Raw genomic sequence first — 16,902 nt, 5'->3', positions numbered from 1 at the left:
CTGAACAGTCGGAAAATACGACGACTGACTCGTGTTGTTGAAGCTGTTGCCAATGATACTGCTTTTGCATTGGGGAATATAACTGAAGAACTTCAAATATCTAGAATTGTAACGCTTCAGAACCGAACGGTTCTAGATGTAGTTCTAGCCGATCGGGGGGGGGGGGGGGGGCATGCCGAATTATCGGAAGTAGTTGCTGTGTTTACGTGCCAGACAATTCCCCATCCGTATATGATGCCATATCCAAATTACATAAAATTGCTGCGGAGATACATCCGGACAATGGTACATGGACCTTTTCGGGGTGGTTCTGGTCAATGCTTAGTACATGGGGCTGGAAGCTACTGACAATCTTATGTATAATAATTGGGATATTCTTCTTCTTATGCTTATGTATTCAATGTGGTCCTGTATTATGTTCTATGTGTTTATCTGCTTACATTCCATCCAGGCGAGCTTTTGCCCAAAATGAACAAATAATTCGTAAAGAAGTGGCCCAAATTATGTCTATCGATATAGGAGGAGTATCCTGATTATGCCATTATGAGGTAGCTAAACGCTAAAAGGGTCGTCTGTCGTAAATTGACAATGACTGGGTTAGCGTTAAGCTCTTGCTACACGTATTTTCCTTATCTTGGCCTTAGTGTTAAACGCCATTTTGTATGATTACGGCGGCCATTTTAGAGAACGGGCTGCCTCGTGGTCAGCGTGCCCTTTAGTCCTTTGTCCGTGCCACTGACCACTTGAGTTTGCCCAGCAACAGGCTATTTTTAGTAACGGTCAAGCCCGCACATGCGCAGTTCCGATTGACCAGTCATCACTTAGGAATGTTCCGCCAAACTGACCAGTGGTGTTGTAACCCCACCCATGAGTTGTCTGTGTTCCAAAAATGACCATATATGTACCTAAAACTCTGTAACCATGTACCTCCCATCTTTTAATGTCTGTAAAACTGTATAAAAGAAGGACTTACACTGATGTTCGTGGTGATACTTCTTGCATTGCCGAAGGGTGCTGTAGGAATGTACCACCACCCCATGGGGTCTTAATAAACTTGTCTTTTACATTTTCTAGTTTCCGTGCCAACTGTTCTTATGGTGTAGCGGGTATTATGCGGAGTATGTAGGCCTGGAGAACCCAATACCACAGCAGGACAGTAAGTAATACAGAAGGTTTAGCCACTTCATGAGTGGTAACTATTTGTAGGCGAGTATAATTTTATTTACATTCTAAACTCCACATCTATTTATTTTTCAGATATATGTAGAAATGGAGTAAAGAATGGTACATCTATACTTACTTATTCCTACACCATTTCATGTTAGTCAATATCCTGGATATGATATTTCGGTATGACATTTGATAACTACTAGTAATCCTGCAGGGTGTTGCCACTGTAATGATTGCATTTGATAGGGTGCTTGCTCCCCCCTAATGATATATCAGTTCCTGTTCCCTTACCTCCAGTTCTGTCACTTTCGTTTCTTCGTAGCGATGAAGTTCAAGAATATCCTCCATCGTTTTCTTCAATCCATCAAGATCACTCAGAAACTTCTCCTAAAACAAGAAAGTCCACACGTTCAAAACCATAAACATATTGTGCAACTATCCTTCAGAGGTTGAGATGCATACTTTATATTGGTCTTTTAATAAAATTATCTGTTACTGCCAAACCACATGAAGATGCCTCTATCAGAGGGAATGTAACGCCTGTGGCATGTTATCTGGGCAGTACATCTGACAAGATTTTATCTGGGCAGTAATTCTGTAAGCCATAGTCTCTGGGCAAACACTTCTCATGGCATGTTGGTCTCTGCAAGGGACTATTGATATTCACCAGAAAAGTTTTTCGTTTTTTTGATAACCGACATGCTTAGATGCCATATTGGGGTGATTTTATATATTTCTAGCATAAGAAAGTTGATGATGGGCTTTCATATCAGGCACATGATTATTCATGACAGGTATAGTCATTGGGACGAGAATTTCTATCATTGGCATGTTCTCTGCACCGAGGATATGGTGATTGGTCTGTTACTAAAGGAATTACAATGCACGGGTTAGGTAGTATAGGGTCTATGATGCTGTGCATGTTTTATAGCAAAGGAATCGTGAGGATTGACATGTTCTCAGATATACAATTTGTGATGATGGGCACAGTAGCTGGCGGAGCATTTATGACGAGACGCATTGAAGGACTGGGTTCTTTAAGACCCAGCGGTGCCAGGGCACAACACCTGAAACCTTCGTGGGTAACCTGCTCCGGCGTACGAATCACAGAGACACGGGACACTTCCTTCGGCGTCAAAGATTCAAGGTTTATTTGCTGCAGGGAACACAGAAGTCACGACAAGTACACCACGTGCAACTTGGGGAGACTGCTTCAAATTGGTTCTGTGGATCGCTCCTTTTATACAGTTTTTACCCATACGACAACATGATACACAAAGGTTTACAACCCGGTTCCCACCATCATCCCCCAGAGGGGTCGCTTTGGTCACTTTGAAACACATGAGGTCCGGAACATAAGTGCGGAAACATTTGGCGGTTCCCAACTGTAAAAACCCATCTTCCCATCATTAGCGAATTCCAATCAACAGTAAAACAGATCGAAATAGGAACAAGGACAGGTGCCGAGGAAGACGGAGACAGTGGGGAGATCGAAAAGGGTGTAAAAGGGGAGGTATCGGGAAACACGAGATACAGGCATCAAAGGGACGTGCCTAATGAGATGCACGGCTGAGACAATAAGTCCGTGCGGCAAGATGAGCCTCGAGCGGCGCCATCTGCCTTACAGTAGCATCCCCCTCGTCATAAAGACACTTACAAAGAACATGTGTCTTCCGCAAATATCTTGGGAGTCCCAGGGTCGCGAAGCGGACAACGTCCGTTCGCTGGCTACTTGAGGGCAAGAGACAAAATGGATGCCGTATCTAAGATGGAACCCGTGGGTACAGATAGAAATACCCACGTAACAGACGAACGGTTTAGGTTAGCACAGCGAAACTGCACACACCCACCAAACTCGTCATTTGCGGTTCATAGATACCAGACTCGACTATATTCGTGCGAGTCAAATGCACCACTTACATTTGTCACGGAACCTCAGACGCTCCTTTTGCCCTCATGTAGGCAAGCACTAGTCGGAATCATATTCGATATTCATCAGACCATCGAGATGTTGCTGTAGCATAGCTCTGTCCAACCGAGTCCCATTGGTAACAGGCGGCTGTCTCATACACGTTGTAGCACAGAGGCCACATAAGGCAGGACCACACTGCACACAAAGGCAACACGTGAACAGGAACACTACAACAACTCCAATGATCATCAGAATCTTCCAACCCCAAGTCGACATCAGGCCCCAAAACCATCCAAGCAGCGTCCAATCCCCTACATCCACGTGTATGGATTCGGAGATCTTATGCAACCTCGAGATGGCTTGATAGACAGTTGGAGCATTATCTGGAATAAAAATGCAGCAACTCGAATGGATCACCTTACATACCCCACCTCGATCTGCTAAGATGACATCTAAAACCATACGGTTTTGTAACGTCATAAGTCTATCCGCCTGAAGTTCTGTGGTGATATTACCAAGGGCACTGGCGGTAATGTTAGCTGTTGATTCTACCACTCGAGTCAACTGTCTCAGGTTCCTACTATTAACCATAGGTCCCCAAAACGGGAGGAAACCCTTGAAAAAGTCTCCTGCCTCTTGACCGGCAGTATCCTCTTCGCTAATTACGCCTCGTACAACTCGAGTCTTATGATAATCGGCATCTACAGTGAACGTCGGAGGCAACAGATTTGCAATGAAACATGAGCCCATGAAGTCAGCAGGCAACCATGCATATGCACGATCATAGCAGATAAAGTATGTACCCTTGGCAGCCAGAAACACAGGGGACGAGACCATCGGCAGCATGTAATTTTCGGTGCAAGCACTTTCTCCAAGTCGGGCTTTCGATCTTCGGCCGCGACCCATGAGACAAAAATTACCAGTGTGGGGTACGACCCATATTGGAGGCGAGTTTTTAAGCTGTTTTTCGCTGCTGAACACACTATATTCACCTCTACTTAGGACTCTATAGGCTTGTACCTCTTCTTCGGGAATGAGCGAGGGATCATAGATATCGCTATCCAAATCCTCTATTGCTATCGACAAAGGCTTTTGATACGAGGTAGGACCAGAGTAGGGGGAACGTGGTTCTCGAATGGGGTGGAAACCCAGTGCGCTTCGAAACATTGTTTGGAATGCTCGAGCTGACCCTTGGGAACTATACGGTAACACCAGATATGGAATTCCCTTATCCGTGGTATGTGGCATCAACCCACACACCCAACAATTAGTAGTGTTCACCACTAACTGATGCTGATGAAGGAGCTGAATAAAGGAATTGTTGCGGAATTCTACACGTCTAGCCTGCTCGTGTTCCGGTAACATGTGAAAGGAATGAGGAGAAACAGTAGAGACAAGTTTAGGGTCAGGAGTAGGAGTAGGTGTAGCAGGTAAGAAGTAAGACATCGTGTAATACACCCCACCCGCCAACAGTGCAGAAGCAGTCAAAAATAATACAAACAGTTGAAATATAAAACATTTGGTACGACTGAGTCGCTGCAGCTTGAATCTGTGCGCCTTAGCTCCCTCCAAATCATTCAGCTTCGAGAATGCCATTCCCTACGACCGTCCGCAACGTTTCTTGACGCACTTCGTTCTGTGTAGCAATAGTCAATCCCTAGGAGTTCCCAGGAACCGACGGCCTTTAACCTAACGTCAAGACCTACTATCCAGAAGGAAGTACGCGCGCGGCCCTACGGCCTTAAAATGCACAATATGTATATGCAAGCACAAAGTCTCTCAACTGTGGAAGCAAAAAAAGGTACAAGGAAGGAAGCTCAATATATATGTACAGGAATAATTACAATAATACGAATGTTCAAAAACTGATCACGGAAAACGGGGATAATGCAGTTGTCAATTCAGCAAAGCAAAATATTTTATTTGTCCTTAGTGCGAGATCGCAAAGAGTATCGGTTTTTCCCAGGACGTGTCTGCTCGTCGAACAAAGGATCCGTTGAAGAGACAGCGTCCTGCTGATCAGTTGATTGTTCTGGTCTTGAGTCTTTTGATGACAATTGTTCAACAATGCCTTTCTGCTGCGCTGAGGATTCTCCAACAGGCTGTGCGTCACTAAAAGGTACAAACGCCGGCAATGTTTCTGTTTCTATTGACGCAATGCCTCTCCTTACCCACGGGTCTGCCGGCAAAGGGATGGGGACTCGTTTAGTGTGGGTGGCGTGCACCCAATTTTTACGTCCCTCGAGACGAACGGCAGTCCTCGTGGCCAGGAGCACTTGATAAGGTCCGGTGAACCTCGGGTCCAGATTATTCTTGCGTGAAAAGTTTCTCGTCACCACCCAGTCTCCGGGTTGGAGCTGGTGGCCTGGACCCTCCTGCTGCGTCGGCAATGCGTTGTAAACCTGTTGGTGAATTAACCTCAGTTTAGCAGTCAAGTCATGTAAATAGTCAATCAACATTGGATACTCAAGATCAGAAAACATTCCTGGCCTAGGAACCCCCCACACATTCGCAGGACGGCCGAACACTATTTCATAGGGACTGAGCCCTATTCGGGAGTGTACAGTCGCTCTAGTTGACAGTAATGCTAAGGGTAAAGCGTCAGGCCACGAAAGACCAGTCGTAGCCTGAATCTTTGCTAGCTTTAGTTTAAGGGTGCCGTTATACCCCTCAACTAATCCAGCTGACTGGGGATGATTGGCGCTGTGGAATTTCTGATTAATTCCAAGGCCCTTACACACACTCTTCATCACACTTCCAACAAACTCACTTCCGTTATCTGACCACACGACTCTAGGCATTCCGTACCGAGGAAAATATTCCTTCAGTAGGATTTTCGCAGTCGACAAAGCAGTATTGTCTTTGAGAGGATAGGCCTCGATCCATCGGGAGAATGCGCAAACCACAACTAAAACGTATTTCAGGTTATTGCATCGCTCCATATGGATGAAGTCCAATTGAATCACCTCAAAGGGATACGAAGGGGGAGCAAAACTGCCAGGAGGAGTTGGGGTTCCTTTGCCAGGATTGTACATCATACACACCATACAATTCTTCACCAGACGTTCAGCACATTTCGTAATGCCATCATTCTTCCATACAGGCGACAACAATTTACAAATACCTTTCACGCTGATATGTGCTAACCCATGTGCCATTGTCACAACGGCCAGCACATAAGCATCGGGCAACAACCATCTTTTCTGATCCGACAAATCAATCCAGCAACCACTCGCATCCAACTTTCCGGTGCTTTCTTTCCACTTCGCCTTTTCAGTCTCGGTGGCCTCATTCTGAATTTCTTTCACGCTTTCAATAGTGTCTTCACACAAACTCGATTCTGTAGGCCACCTAACCGAACTCGTCACATACATTCGAGTGTTAAGGTTCCAGGCAGTCTCCTTAGCAATCTCATCCGCAAACGCATTACCACGACTAACATCATCCGTCACCTTACGATGCGCACTACATTTAACAATCGCTACTTGCGTAGGCAACGTCAGTGCATCCAAAAGATCGTTCACAAGTTGTCCATGCTGAATCTTCGTACCATGCGACGTCAAGAAACCTCTCTCTCGCCACAATCGTCCAAAACTGTGCGCGACGCCAAAAGCGTATTGGCTGTCGGTAAACACATTAACACGTTTCCCTTTTGCTAACACACATGCTCTAGTGAGAGCAATCAACTCCGCAGCTTGGGCAGAATTCTGATTCAATCTTGCAGTCTCAACAACAGTATTCAACGTTACAACAGCATAAGCGGTAGTCACATCGCCATTCGGCAACTTAAAACATGACCCATCCACATACAATGTACCATCTGGTTCTTCCAATGGGGTGTTTTTAAGGTCCACTCGACCTTTTGTTTCTTCCTCGGTCCTCAAGTAGCAATCATGTTCTGCTACTTCATCTGACTCTGCACGAATCGGTAATAAAGTTGCCGGGTTCAGAACATTACAACGTTTTATCTGAATATGACTTGCCAATAACGTCAACTCGTACCCAGACAACCTCGCACTCGTCAAGTGCTGAGTTTTCGTACGATTCAAAAGAGTATCGACTGCATGCGGAACCATCACCGTAAGCATATTATCCATGACCAATCCTGCTGATTGTCGGATGGAGACCGCAGCTGCCGCAGTTGCTCTCAAACAACTCGGCAATGCTCTAGCTACTGGGTCCAAGGTCGAGGAAAAATATGCACATGGACGCTGTTTACCACCAAACGGTTGCGTTAAGACACTCAAAGCACAACCTTCCCTCTCGTGAACATATAATGTAAACGGTTTGCTGTAGTCGGGAGTACCCAACACAGGAGCCGAACACAATGAATCACGTAATTCAGAAAAACTTTTCTGACATTCTTCCGTCCATGGTAAAGGAGTTGAAACATCCTTGCACGTAAGAGCCACCAATGGTTTCGCTAGCAATGAAAAATTAGGAATCCACTGCCTGCAGTACGGCGTGATACCTAGAAAGGCACGCACATCTCTTTGGGTTTTTGGCACAGTCATTCGCGCAATCGCTGCAATTCTCTCTGGGGTCAACCTCCTTCCCTCCTTTGACAATAAGTGACCTAGATAGGTTACTTCTTGACAACAATATTGGAGTTTAGAAGGGGACACCTTATGATTCAACTTACAGAGATGTTGCAGCAATGACACCGTAGCGATTTTGCAAATGTCCTGAGTATCAGCAGCCACCAATAAGTCATCGACGTATTGGATTAAGGCCGCACCAACCGGCAATCGAAACGCATCCAGTTGACCCTTCAAGGCTTGACTGTAAATCGATGGACTTTCACAGTAGCCCTGAGGAGCGCGTTTAAACCGGAAGCTACGTCCACCGAGAGAGAAACCGAAAAGGTCTCTGCTCTCTTCGGCAATCGGGATGCTGAAAAACGCATTTTTCAGATCAATCACCGAAAACCACGATGCAGTAGCTGGAATCAGAGTCAGTAGCGCTGTGATGTCAGGCACAACAGGGAATTGAGGAACCACAATTTTATTCACCTCCCGTAAATCGATAACAAAACGATAAACAGGCGGTTTTGAAGGATCAGTACGTTTAAGAATGGGCAGTACAGGGCTATTGCACACGTTTCCCCGAGTCCCTTCAATAACGTCTTTCTCAATCAGATCATAAATGATCGCTAACAATGCTCGTTCACCATCAAGAGAGATACGATACTGGGGAATACGTGGCAATCGCACATTAGCTTTCAACTGAACAACATAGGGGGAGATATCAAGTAGGCCCACGTCATTTGGACCCGTCGCCCACAAAGACGCAGGAAGAGAACTCAATTCCGGTGGAAGCTTATCGAGAGACAGATACATAGGAGAGACAACCCTCTCTCCTAACGTAAGCTTTACACCCGCAGGAGAACAATACAAAGTTGCATACAAACGTTTAAGCAAATCCAGGCCCAAAAGATTTTCACCACAACCAGTAGTCAAAATCAACGGAGCTTCTAGCTCACGTGGCCCTATGGTAAGGGGCAAAGGGCGCGAGACTGGATTGCTAACGGGGGCGCCAGAGAATCCAACGGATACATTTGTTAAGCCAGACAAAGGTGCGCCAGGGAGTTTCGAATGCATGATAGAACTTTTCGCTGCACCAGTGTCCAACAGAAAAGGCTCAACGACGCCCGATGTAGCAACTGCGACGTAAGGCCCTCTCTGATCAACCGGAACTGATACCACTCCCTCTCCTTGTCTTTGGCGGTCCTAGTAATTACTGTCGTCAGTTCCCTGATCGACGTAATAATCGTCTACATTGTACTGCGCAGATCGCCCTTGCGACGATCCACGTTGATCAAAACAGTTATTAGAATTAGATGAGTTGTCTGAACGATCGTTCTGAGCACCACGACCTCTACCACGTGATGCCTGCTGCGAACCACCACGGCCTCCTCTAGACGAATTACCACTATTACGTTCGTTTAAAACAGGGCAGTTGAATTTAATGTGTCCCTCCTGTCTACAATAAGCACATTGATTGTACCCCAACGATGATCTTTGGGAAGAGGAATCATTACGCGGCTGCGATCGATTCGATTGCGACTGCGATCTATTCTGTTGGGGTGCATTCTGATTCGAACGCGGAGGATACGCTTGTTGCAACAGCTCTTTAGTTTTCAGCTCTTTCGTCTTTTTGTCAGCACGGTCATTCTCCTCTTTCTCCCTATTCTCATAATATTGTGCCGTAGCCAATATCTGAGCTGAGGTAGAAACGGCCCATGCACTTTCCGAATTCTTCAATTTATTGCTCAAATCGGGCAATAAGTTCGAAACAAATTTATCCACAAACAACCTCTGTCCACCCTCGGTACCCATATCCTGTCCACTATGGTCAATGAATGCTTCCTCAAACCTCGTAAAGAAGTCGGAAACACTCTCATCTTTCTTTTGTTTGCAAGCTGACAATTTGTCCCAGTTGACCCTCATAGCTGGCATAAGAGTCTTCATTAACGTAATTATTCGCTGAGGAAGAGCAGTAATCAATTGGTCGGGTTTGGTAGCAGCCACTTGTCCAGCATCTGCCGCTATAATGGCAGCCCAATCACCGCCTAATTCAGTCGCATGATTCTCCTGCCGAATCTTTGCCCATACCGGTTGCGGTACGACATTGCCGAACAACATGTCGATATCGGCAAGATTCATTACCGTAGCATCTACGAGCTGCGATAATTCCTTGTAATACCCAGTAGGATTTTTGCGCGGATCAGGCAAAGATTGCTTCACCTGTAGCACTTCCGAACGTTTCCATGGGAGATGTATCCATATTCTCTGGAAATGCCCTACCGTAGTCGGAGGAGCGGCATTAGGATTAGGTGGTATCCAAACCGGCGGAACTTCACGCATAGGATATTGGCCAGACTCGTCTGGTTGGTTTTCAATATCCTCGACAAACAATGCATGAGGTATTGGAGCGGGACGAAAAGACAGCAACCGCTCAATAGCACGTCGAACGTTAGTATCTAATATCAGTCCATTTGAGAACTGAAGCTGAAGCTCAGACAGGGCGGTCAGCACCTCGTCAGGCGCATCGGCCGCTATCTGATCATGAAGGAATTTACACATTTCATTAAACACATATCTCTGGGTTGGTATATTGAATTGACAAAACGTTTCAAGGACAACACGGGGTGGATTTCTAAGAGGGTTTACCATCCAACCCATTGCCATATTATAGAGCGCAACACGTTCTCTGTTTCCAGGAAGCTGACTATGTCTTTGAGGACCATCGGAACCAGCAGACCCAGGAACAGGTCCGAGTGAATGAGAGAAACTAGCTGCAAGGGGAGAATCACGACCACGAGTAGAGGGAGAGAGATACGACACAGGACTAACAAGAGAAGGAGTAGAAACAGTAATGGCAGCAGGGGTTAACAAAACAGGAGCAGTAGCGGGAGCAGGAGTATGTGGAAGCGGAGGAGCAGTAGGGATAGCAACAGACAAAGGAGCAGGAACAGTCGGAAGAGCGGGTGCAGGTTGAGGAACAGGCGGAGGAAGAATAGGCGGAAGAACAGGTACGGCAGGGACCGCAGGAGCTGCGGTACCCTGTACGTACGGAGGTGGCGACTTCATAAGATAAGACATTAAAGGATCCTCAACTGCCTCTTCCTTCTTTTCCGACTCCGTAGGCAAAGCAGGATAACATTTATCTATAGTCATACGCTGTAGTCTATCAAACACTTCCTTATCCTTATCCTCCTTATCACGCTGGAACTGCTCAGCTTTCTTCACTATGGTAGCAACATTATCTCGCGGAGTACGTTTATTCTGTCTGATTTCTTTCTGTCGGGCTTCTTTGCGCCACAACCGAAAGGCATCAAACATGGCCGGCCTTGATTTTCGTTCGAATAATTTAATTTCTAGATTATCTAAGATCGGCGCGTCGAAGCTACCGTGAGGTGGCCAACGAAGGTCGCCGTCCTTCTTTGTATATTTAATCCAATAATCGTTAAAGGTAATTGGGCCTAGCCCATGTTTACTATACAGGTCATAAGTAGGAGTTCCAACCGGAGGTATCGGACACGAGTCCTCCAGTCGGGAATCCGCACCACAAGGTCTGAAACAACTAAACAAAGTACTGCGACCAGGCATCTTGCACACTAGCCGAGTTTCACAAACTTCAAGGGTTACGGGATTTACCAAGTCCCAGCAAAGAACAAAACCCTCGGTTTTTGGCGGCTGCAGTCGTCAAACAACACAACAAAGTACCAAGAACCACAAATGCAATGGAACCATGCAACCACTAAGTAACCACAACCAAGAACTCTGGGAGCGACCCACAAATACTTAACTCAAAGATCGATGGCGTCACCAGGAAGGCCCGTCAGTCGTCTCGCTATACCAAGGTCTACGCCAGGTGCCAAAACAGGTCTACAGTCAGGGCAGCAGTCCGTCGCAGCCGTCAGGAGGCGGGAATCTTCGCGGGAAAAGTCTTCGGGCCACTTATTTCGACAACAGGATCGATGAAGCGGAGTGCACCTTCCCTGGGAGATTTCACACGAAGTTCCTCAGGATCGTCGGGCTTGGACCGGTACCACTGATGCAGCCCCACGTTGGGCGCCAACTGAAGGACTGGGTTCTTTAAGACCCAGCGGTGCCAGGGCACAACACCTGAAACCTTCGTGGGTAACCTGCTCCGGCGTACGAATCACAGAGACACGGGACACTTCCTTCGGCGTCAAAGATTCAAGGTTTATTTGCTGCAGGGAACACAGAAGTCACGACAAGTACACCACGTGCAACTTGGGGAGACTGCTTCAAATTGGTTCTGTGGATCGCTCCTTTTATACAGTTTTTACCCATACGACAACATGATACACAAAGGTTTACAACCCGGTTCCCACCATCATCCCCCAGAGGGGTCGCTTTGGTCACTTTGAAACACATGAGGTCCGGAACATAAGTGCGGAAACATTTGGCGGTTCCCAACTGTAAAAACCCATCTTCCCATCATTAGCGAATTCCAATCAACAGTAAAACAGATCGAAATAGGAACAAGGACAGGTGCCGAGGAAGACGGAGACAGTGGGGAGATCGAAAAGGGTGTAAAAGGGGAGGTATCGGGAAACACGAGATACAGGCATCAAAGGGACGTGCCTAATGAGATGCACGGCTGAGACAATAAGTCAGTGCGGCAAGATGAGCCTCGAGCGGCGCCATCTGCCTTACAGTAGCATCCCCCTCGTCATAAAGACACTTACAAAGAACATGTGTCTTCCGCAAATATCTTGGGAGTCCCAGGGTCGCGAAGCGGACAACGTCCGTTCGCTGGCTACTTGAGGGCAAGAGACAAAATGGATGCCGTATCTAAGATGGAACCCGTGGGTACAGATAGAAATACCCACGTAACAGACGAACGGTTTAGGTTAGCACAGCGAAACTGCACACACCCACCAAACTCGTCATTTGCGGTTCATAGATACCAGACTCGACTATATTCGTGCGAGTCAAATGCACCACTTACATTTGTCACGGAACCTCAGAATGTTGTGATATTCTGTGGTGACTATTTAGCAATCACTGGATTTATGATTATCTTCTCCAGCACATGATTTGGGATGATGAGTTTGTTCTTTTTAAATTCAAAGGGGTCCACTATGATGTTGGGCGGTTTGCCTCCGCCAGGCTGGCGGTGGCCACCGCCGGCCTGGCGGAGGCAAACCGCCCGACATCGCAAGCCCAAATCCCCCCCACCATATTAGGATGGCGGAGGGGGAAGGTGGCGGTGCAAAATACCGCCCGCCTGTTTTCCGCCCCGGTCGCCTTGCGGCCGGGGCGGAAAACAAGTAACATGCAGGCGGTGTGGGCCCCCAGAGTGAAGGCCAAAGGGGGGGTGGCACAAGGAGGGGGGGTACCTGTGATACCCCCCTGCCTTTGCATAATCGAAGAGGCAGGCACCGCGCGGTGCCTGCCGCTTCGATTGTGCAAAGGCGCGCTTTTGTTTTTAACATTGTGGCGGGCGGAGCAGTGAGCACCGCCCGCCACAATGTTAAATTGAGGAATGAGCCCGCCACAGTGGCGGGCGCATCCTAATGGCAATGTCGGGACCCCAGCCCTTTAGGCGGGCGGTCCCGAGTTGCGCTAGGGTGGCGGGCGGGCGGGCAAAGCCCACCCGCCATCCTAATGTGCCCCTTAGTCTTTTAAAATGCTTCACTGATTTGTAGTGGTTGATTTCTGCCTTTCCATTACCCTCGTGGCTGACATTTAGGGGTGATGCTGAACTTCCCACAATCTTTTTTCCATGTTAGGCAGACTCTCACCGGTCTTACCCAGGACGCATGTTAATCTGCTTCATCGCCTTCCCCTCTCCCTTTCTTGCTTCCCTCTTTATCATACTATTTTACCTGATCACTTATTTTTTAAGGATTCCCTGCTTGCTTTGCAAAATATGATCCTCCCTCTTTTTATGCATTAGCTGGTGTATAGTTCTTTATGCTCTCCATTCCTTCCTCTACTTAGCTTTAGCTTGCTAGTCATCTTGTTCACTAGGGTCACACAATGTTTTACCTGGCAACTGCTACCTTATGTTACTATTCTTTTTTAATTGTTTAAATTTTATTTTATACTCTTGTTTTCATGCATTTGGCGATATTTCTGCCTTTCCTTATTTTTGTGTTTTACTGACTATACATATGCATTATGCCTACCTTGTACTTTTGCTGCCCTACCCGGTGGGGGTTTGTCACTTTTAGTTTTTACTCAATGGTCGTCTAAATTGCACAAGCCCAATGAGGGCAGTCCCTGCTTTAACAATGTGAGACCCTGGAGAAGTCAAGGGGAATGCCCCAAATTTTTTTTTAGAGTTGCTACAATTTCTCTACTGGGGCTTTGTGGGACTGGTGGGGGGTGGCAGTGTGACAAGTAGTGAAGGGTTAGATCTTTTCCCCCTGTTTCCTCCAGGGGGAAGTGCATATCCAGGTCTCACCCATGTAAAAGATTTGCCAGTCTTCATTAAACAAAGGCTTTTGCTTCCGTATGTGTGGAACATGTCAAAAGAAAGAGTGTCAATATATTGAGTAAGAGGCAGGTATACTCATCTGAGGAAGTGCACTTCAGATTCCACTTTGACTACACTACACCAAATGGTGGAGAGTTCTACGCGAAAAATAAGTGGATTCCACTTTGGTGGAGGCCCAGGCCAAACACCCGAAAGGATCAGGAGGAGGATCAAGATACAGATTAAAGGAGAAAATATGTTCAAGGTCTTCAAATGAAAGGTCTCCTTAAGCATATTAGAGATTCACAGGGGTTTGAAGAGAAACCTTAAAGTTCTATTCCCAATACAGTAGAACACCAGTGGATGATTTATCTCTACATGATTTCCTTAAAAATATGGTGTAGAAAGAATGGAAGGACATTCTTAAAGCCTCTATACCTTGCTTTTTGAATAAGCGGTACCTACAGCAAGGTTTTGTGGGTGATTTTCTTCCAACCCCCAAAATGAACCCTATATTGGCATCTCTGGCATCATCCTCAAACCTGGCCTCTGAAGATGTGACTCTCTTCTGAATGTAGTGGACAGAAAGTTAGAAGCTGCCTTTAAATAGCATGTGCTGCAAACAATTTTTCAATCAGGTAGAGTTCCTACACAGCGTATGCTACACAAGTTCTTCTGAAAAAACACTTTGCAACTGTTTGCATATACGTTAGTGAGGACCCAACCACTCGTAAAGCACATATGGAACAGCTGTCCAAATTTCTTTCAGATGTACCCTTTGACAATTTATGGGCAGCTACATCATCTGGAGGTGCAAACATTACGGGGCGTTGCATACTTTAGTTGAAATTCTTGAAACTGGAGTCAGCACAGAGATCTCTTTTCCAAAATTGCCTTTCACTTGGGACCAAAAGATTTGGAGCAGATCTGGATGTGATGGTCTGGGAAGCAGTGGAGGATACGAAGATCCTGCATCATTTCAAACCTCGCATTGAGAAATAAACCATTTTTGAATAAAAAACTATTCTAACGCCAAGACAAGCATTGCATCCTTTCTGATGCAGAGCCAGTGGTCAGGGACTGTGATCACCATCAAAATCGGACCCATGGACCCTCCTTAGGATCCAGGACAGTCACAGTCACAAAAGTGACTATATCAGAGTGGGGGAAAGATTGCAACTATTCTACCATCTGTTGAAGGAATGGATCAATGAAATGTGGGTTTTTACAAACATAAAAATCGGGTATGTTATCCCACTTATGAGCAATCCCCCACAGGACCAGTATGTTTCTAACGTATTGCCAAGAAAAGAACACAAACAAAGAGTTATGCTCATGGGGGAACAGGAGTTATTGGAGAAGCAAGCTATTATACCAGTTCCACCACAAAAGAAAACCCAAGGGTTTTACTCTACACTTTTTCTGCTTTTCGAACAAGGCTAAATCTAAAACCATTGAACAAGTATGTCCTGTAAAACATTTTTCAGATGGTCCACCTTCACCCCCCTCCCGATGAAAGTCAATAATTCCACTGATAGCGGAAGGTGACTTCTTGGTGACAATGGACTTGCAAGATGCTTACTTCCATTTCCCTATTCATAAAGACAGTCAAACATATCCACCGTTTTGCTGTGGCTGCTTGTTATTTCCAGTTTACAGTTCTGACATTTGGTCTAGCAATGTTCCTGAAAGTTTTCACAAAGGTACTGGAGCTAGTGTTAGCATATCTTCAATTGAAAGGATGTTCAATGTATGCATATTTTAATGATTTGTTATTTGCTGCCTCTTCCTTTTCTAAGCAAACACAAGGATTTGATGGACGTAGAGCAGAAGCTTTTCAGACACTCACCCCCAGTCATAGATCTGGGTTGAATCCATCATCGTTCTTTAGCTTACTTCGCCACCCCAGTTCAGCCCAGCTATATGCAAATCAGTCCTGACCCTATGCCTCATGGCAACATTCCAGCACGAAGTGCAAAGCCAGCTCTTCCCTGGACTGGAAACAAGCTTCCTGGGTCCGGTTTTGGGATAACACTCCTCATCAGCCAGACTACCTTGAATCCAGTGGCAAAGTGAGCAAGGGACCCACATCTGGGCATACTCTGCCAACTTAGGGCGAACAAAGCAAACACATGGACATTATGGATGGAGTGCTGAAACTTTTCAGACACTCACCCCCAGTTCAGACCCAGCTGGATTTAATCCAGATCTCCTGATTGGGGGTGAATGCTTTGATTTGTTCTGCATTCCGTCCATCAATTGTAAATCTTTTGCTTTCTCGCCCTACATGCGCAGGGCATACCCTCACGTTGGTCCCAGGCTCACTGTGCCACTGAATTCAAGCTATCCTAGCCGATGAGGGATGAAACCCTAAAACTGGCCCTAGGATCTTGTTTCCGGTCCACGGAGGACCTGGCTTGGTGGTTCTGGCTGGACTGTTCCCATGAGGCACAGGATCAAGACTGATTTGCATATGGTAGGGTCTAAACTGGGGTGGCATGATGAGCAAAAGAATGATGTTTAGCCCTTAGGCTTCCAGATGTGTACTTGTTTTATTCTTTAGCCTTTCACAGACTCCTCTTTTCACAGATCAACACTTGAGAAATGCATTTCAAATGCTGCATTGATTCGGTCATTGACATACGGTATTGAACTAAAATTACCTGGCTGGTTCATGACTGACACCCAAGTGAGAAGTTCTATCTCCTGTTTGAGACAGTAGACTCACAGTAGAGCAAGTCACAGGCAGTCGTAACTGTGGCACGATGCAGACAACCAGTAAGGTAGAGTACATCATACGCAGAGATGCACAGGTGAACTGCAAAGGTCAAGAGCGAGAGAAAGATCTGGCACTGCCACTTGTT

At 46.3% G+C, this 16,902-nt stretch overlaps 1 protein-coding gene across 2 annotated transcripts in view; it reads right to left on the bottom strand.

The window, feature by feature from the left end:
* LOC147661250 (E3 ubiquitin-protein ligase TRIM39-like) overlaps positions 1–16,902 on the bottom strand; it is a 134,428-nt gene that overhangs the window by 103,455 nt on the left and 14,071 nt on the right. For both annotated transcript variants that reach the window (XM_086951199.1, XM_086951200.1), the window contains exon 2: positions 1,462–1,557. In XM_086951199.1, the coding sequence (XP_086807325.1) occupies positions 1,462–1,557 (96 nt within the window). The remainder of the gene's footprint in view (positions 1–1,461; positions 1,558–16,902) is intronic.

The sequence above is a fragment of the Lissotriton vulgaris genome, unplaced genomic scaffold (genome assembly GCF_964263255.1).
Source record: "Lissotriton vulgaris unplaced genomic scaffold, aLisVul1.2 SCAFFOLD_3088, whole genome shotgun sequence".
NCBI lineage: Eukaryota > Metazoa > Chordata > Amphibia > Caudata > Salamandridae > Lissotriton > Lissotriton vulgaris.
The sequence above is the reverse complement of the archived record's forward strand: the minus strand, read 5'-3'. Positions and strand labels throughout refer to the sequence as shown.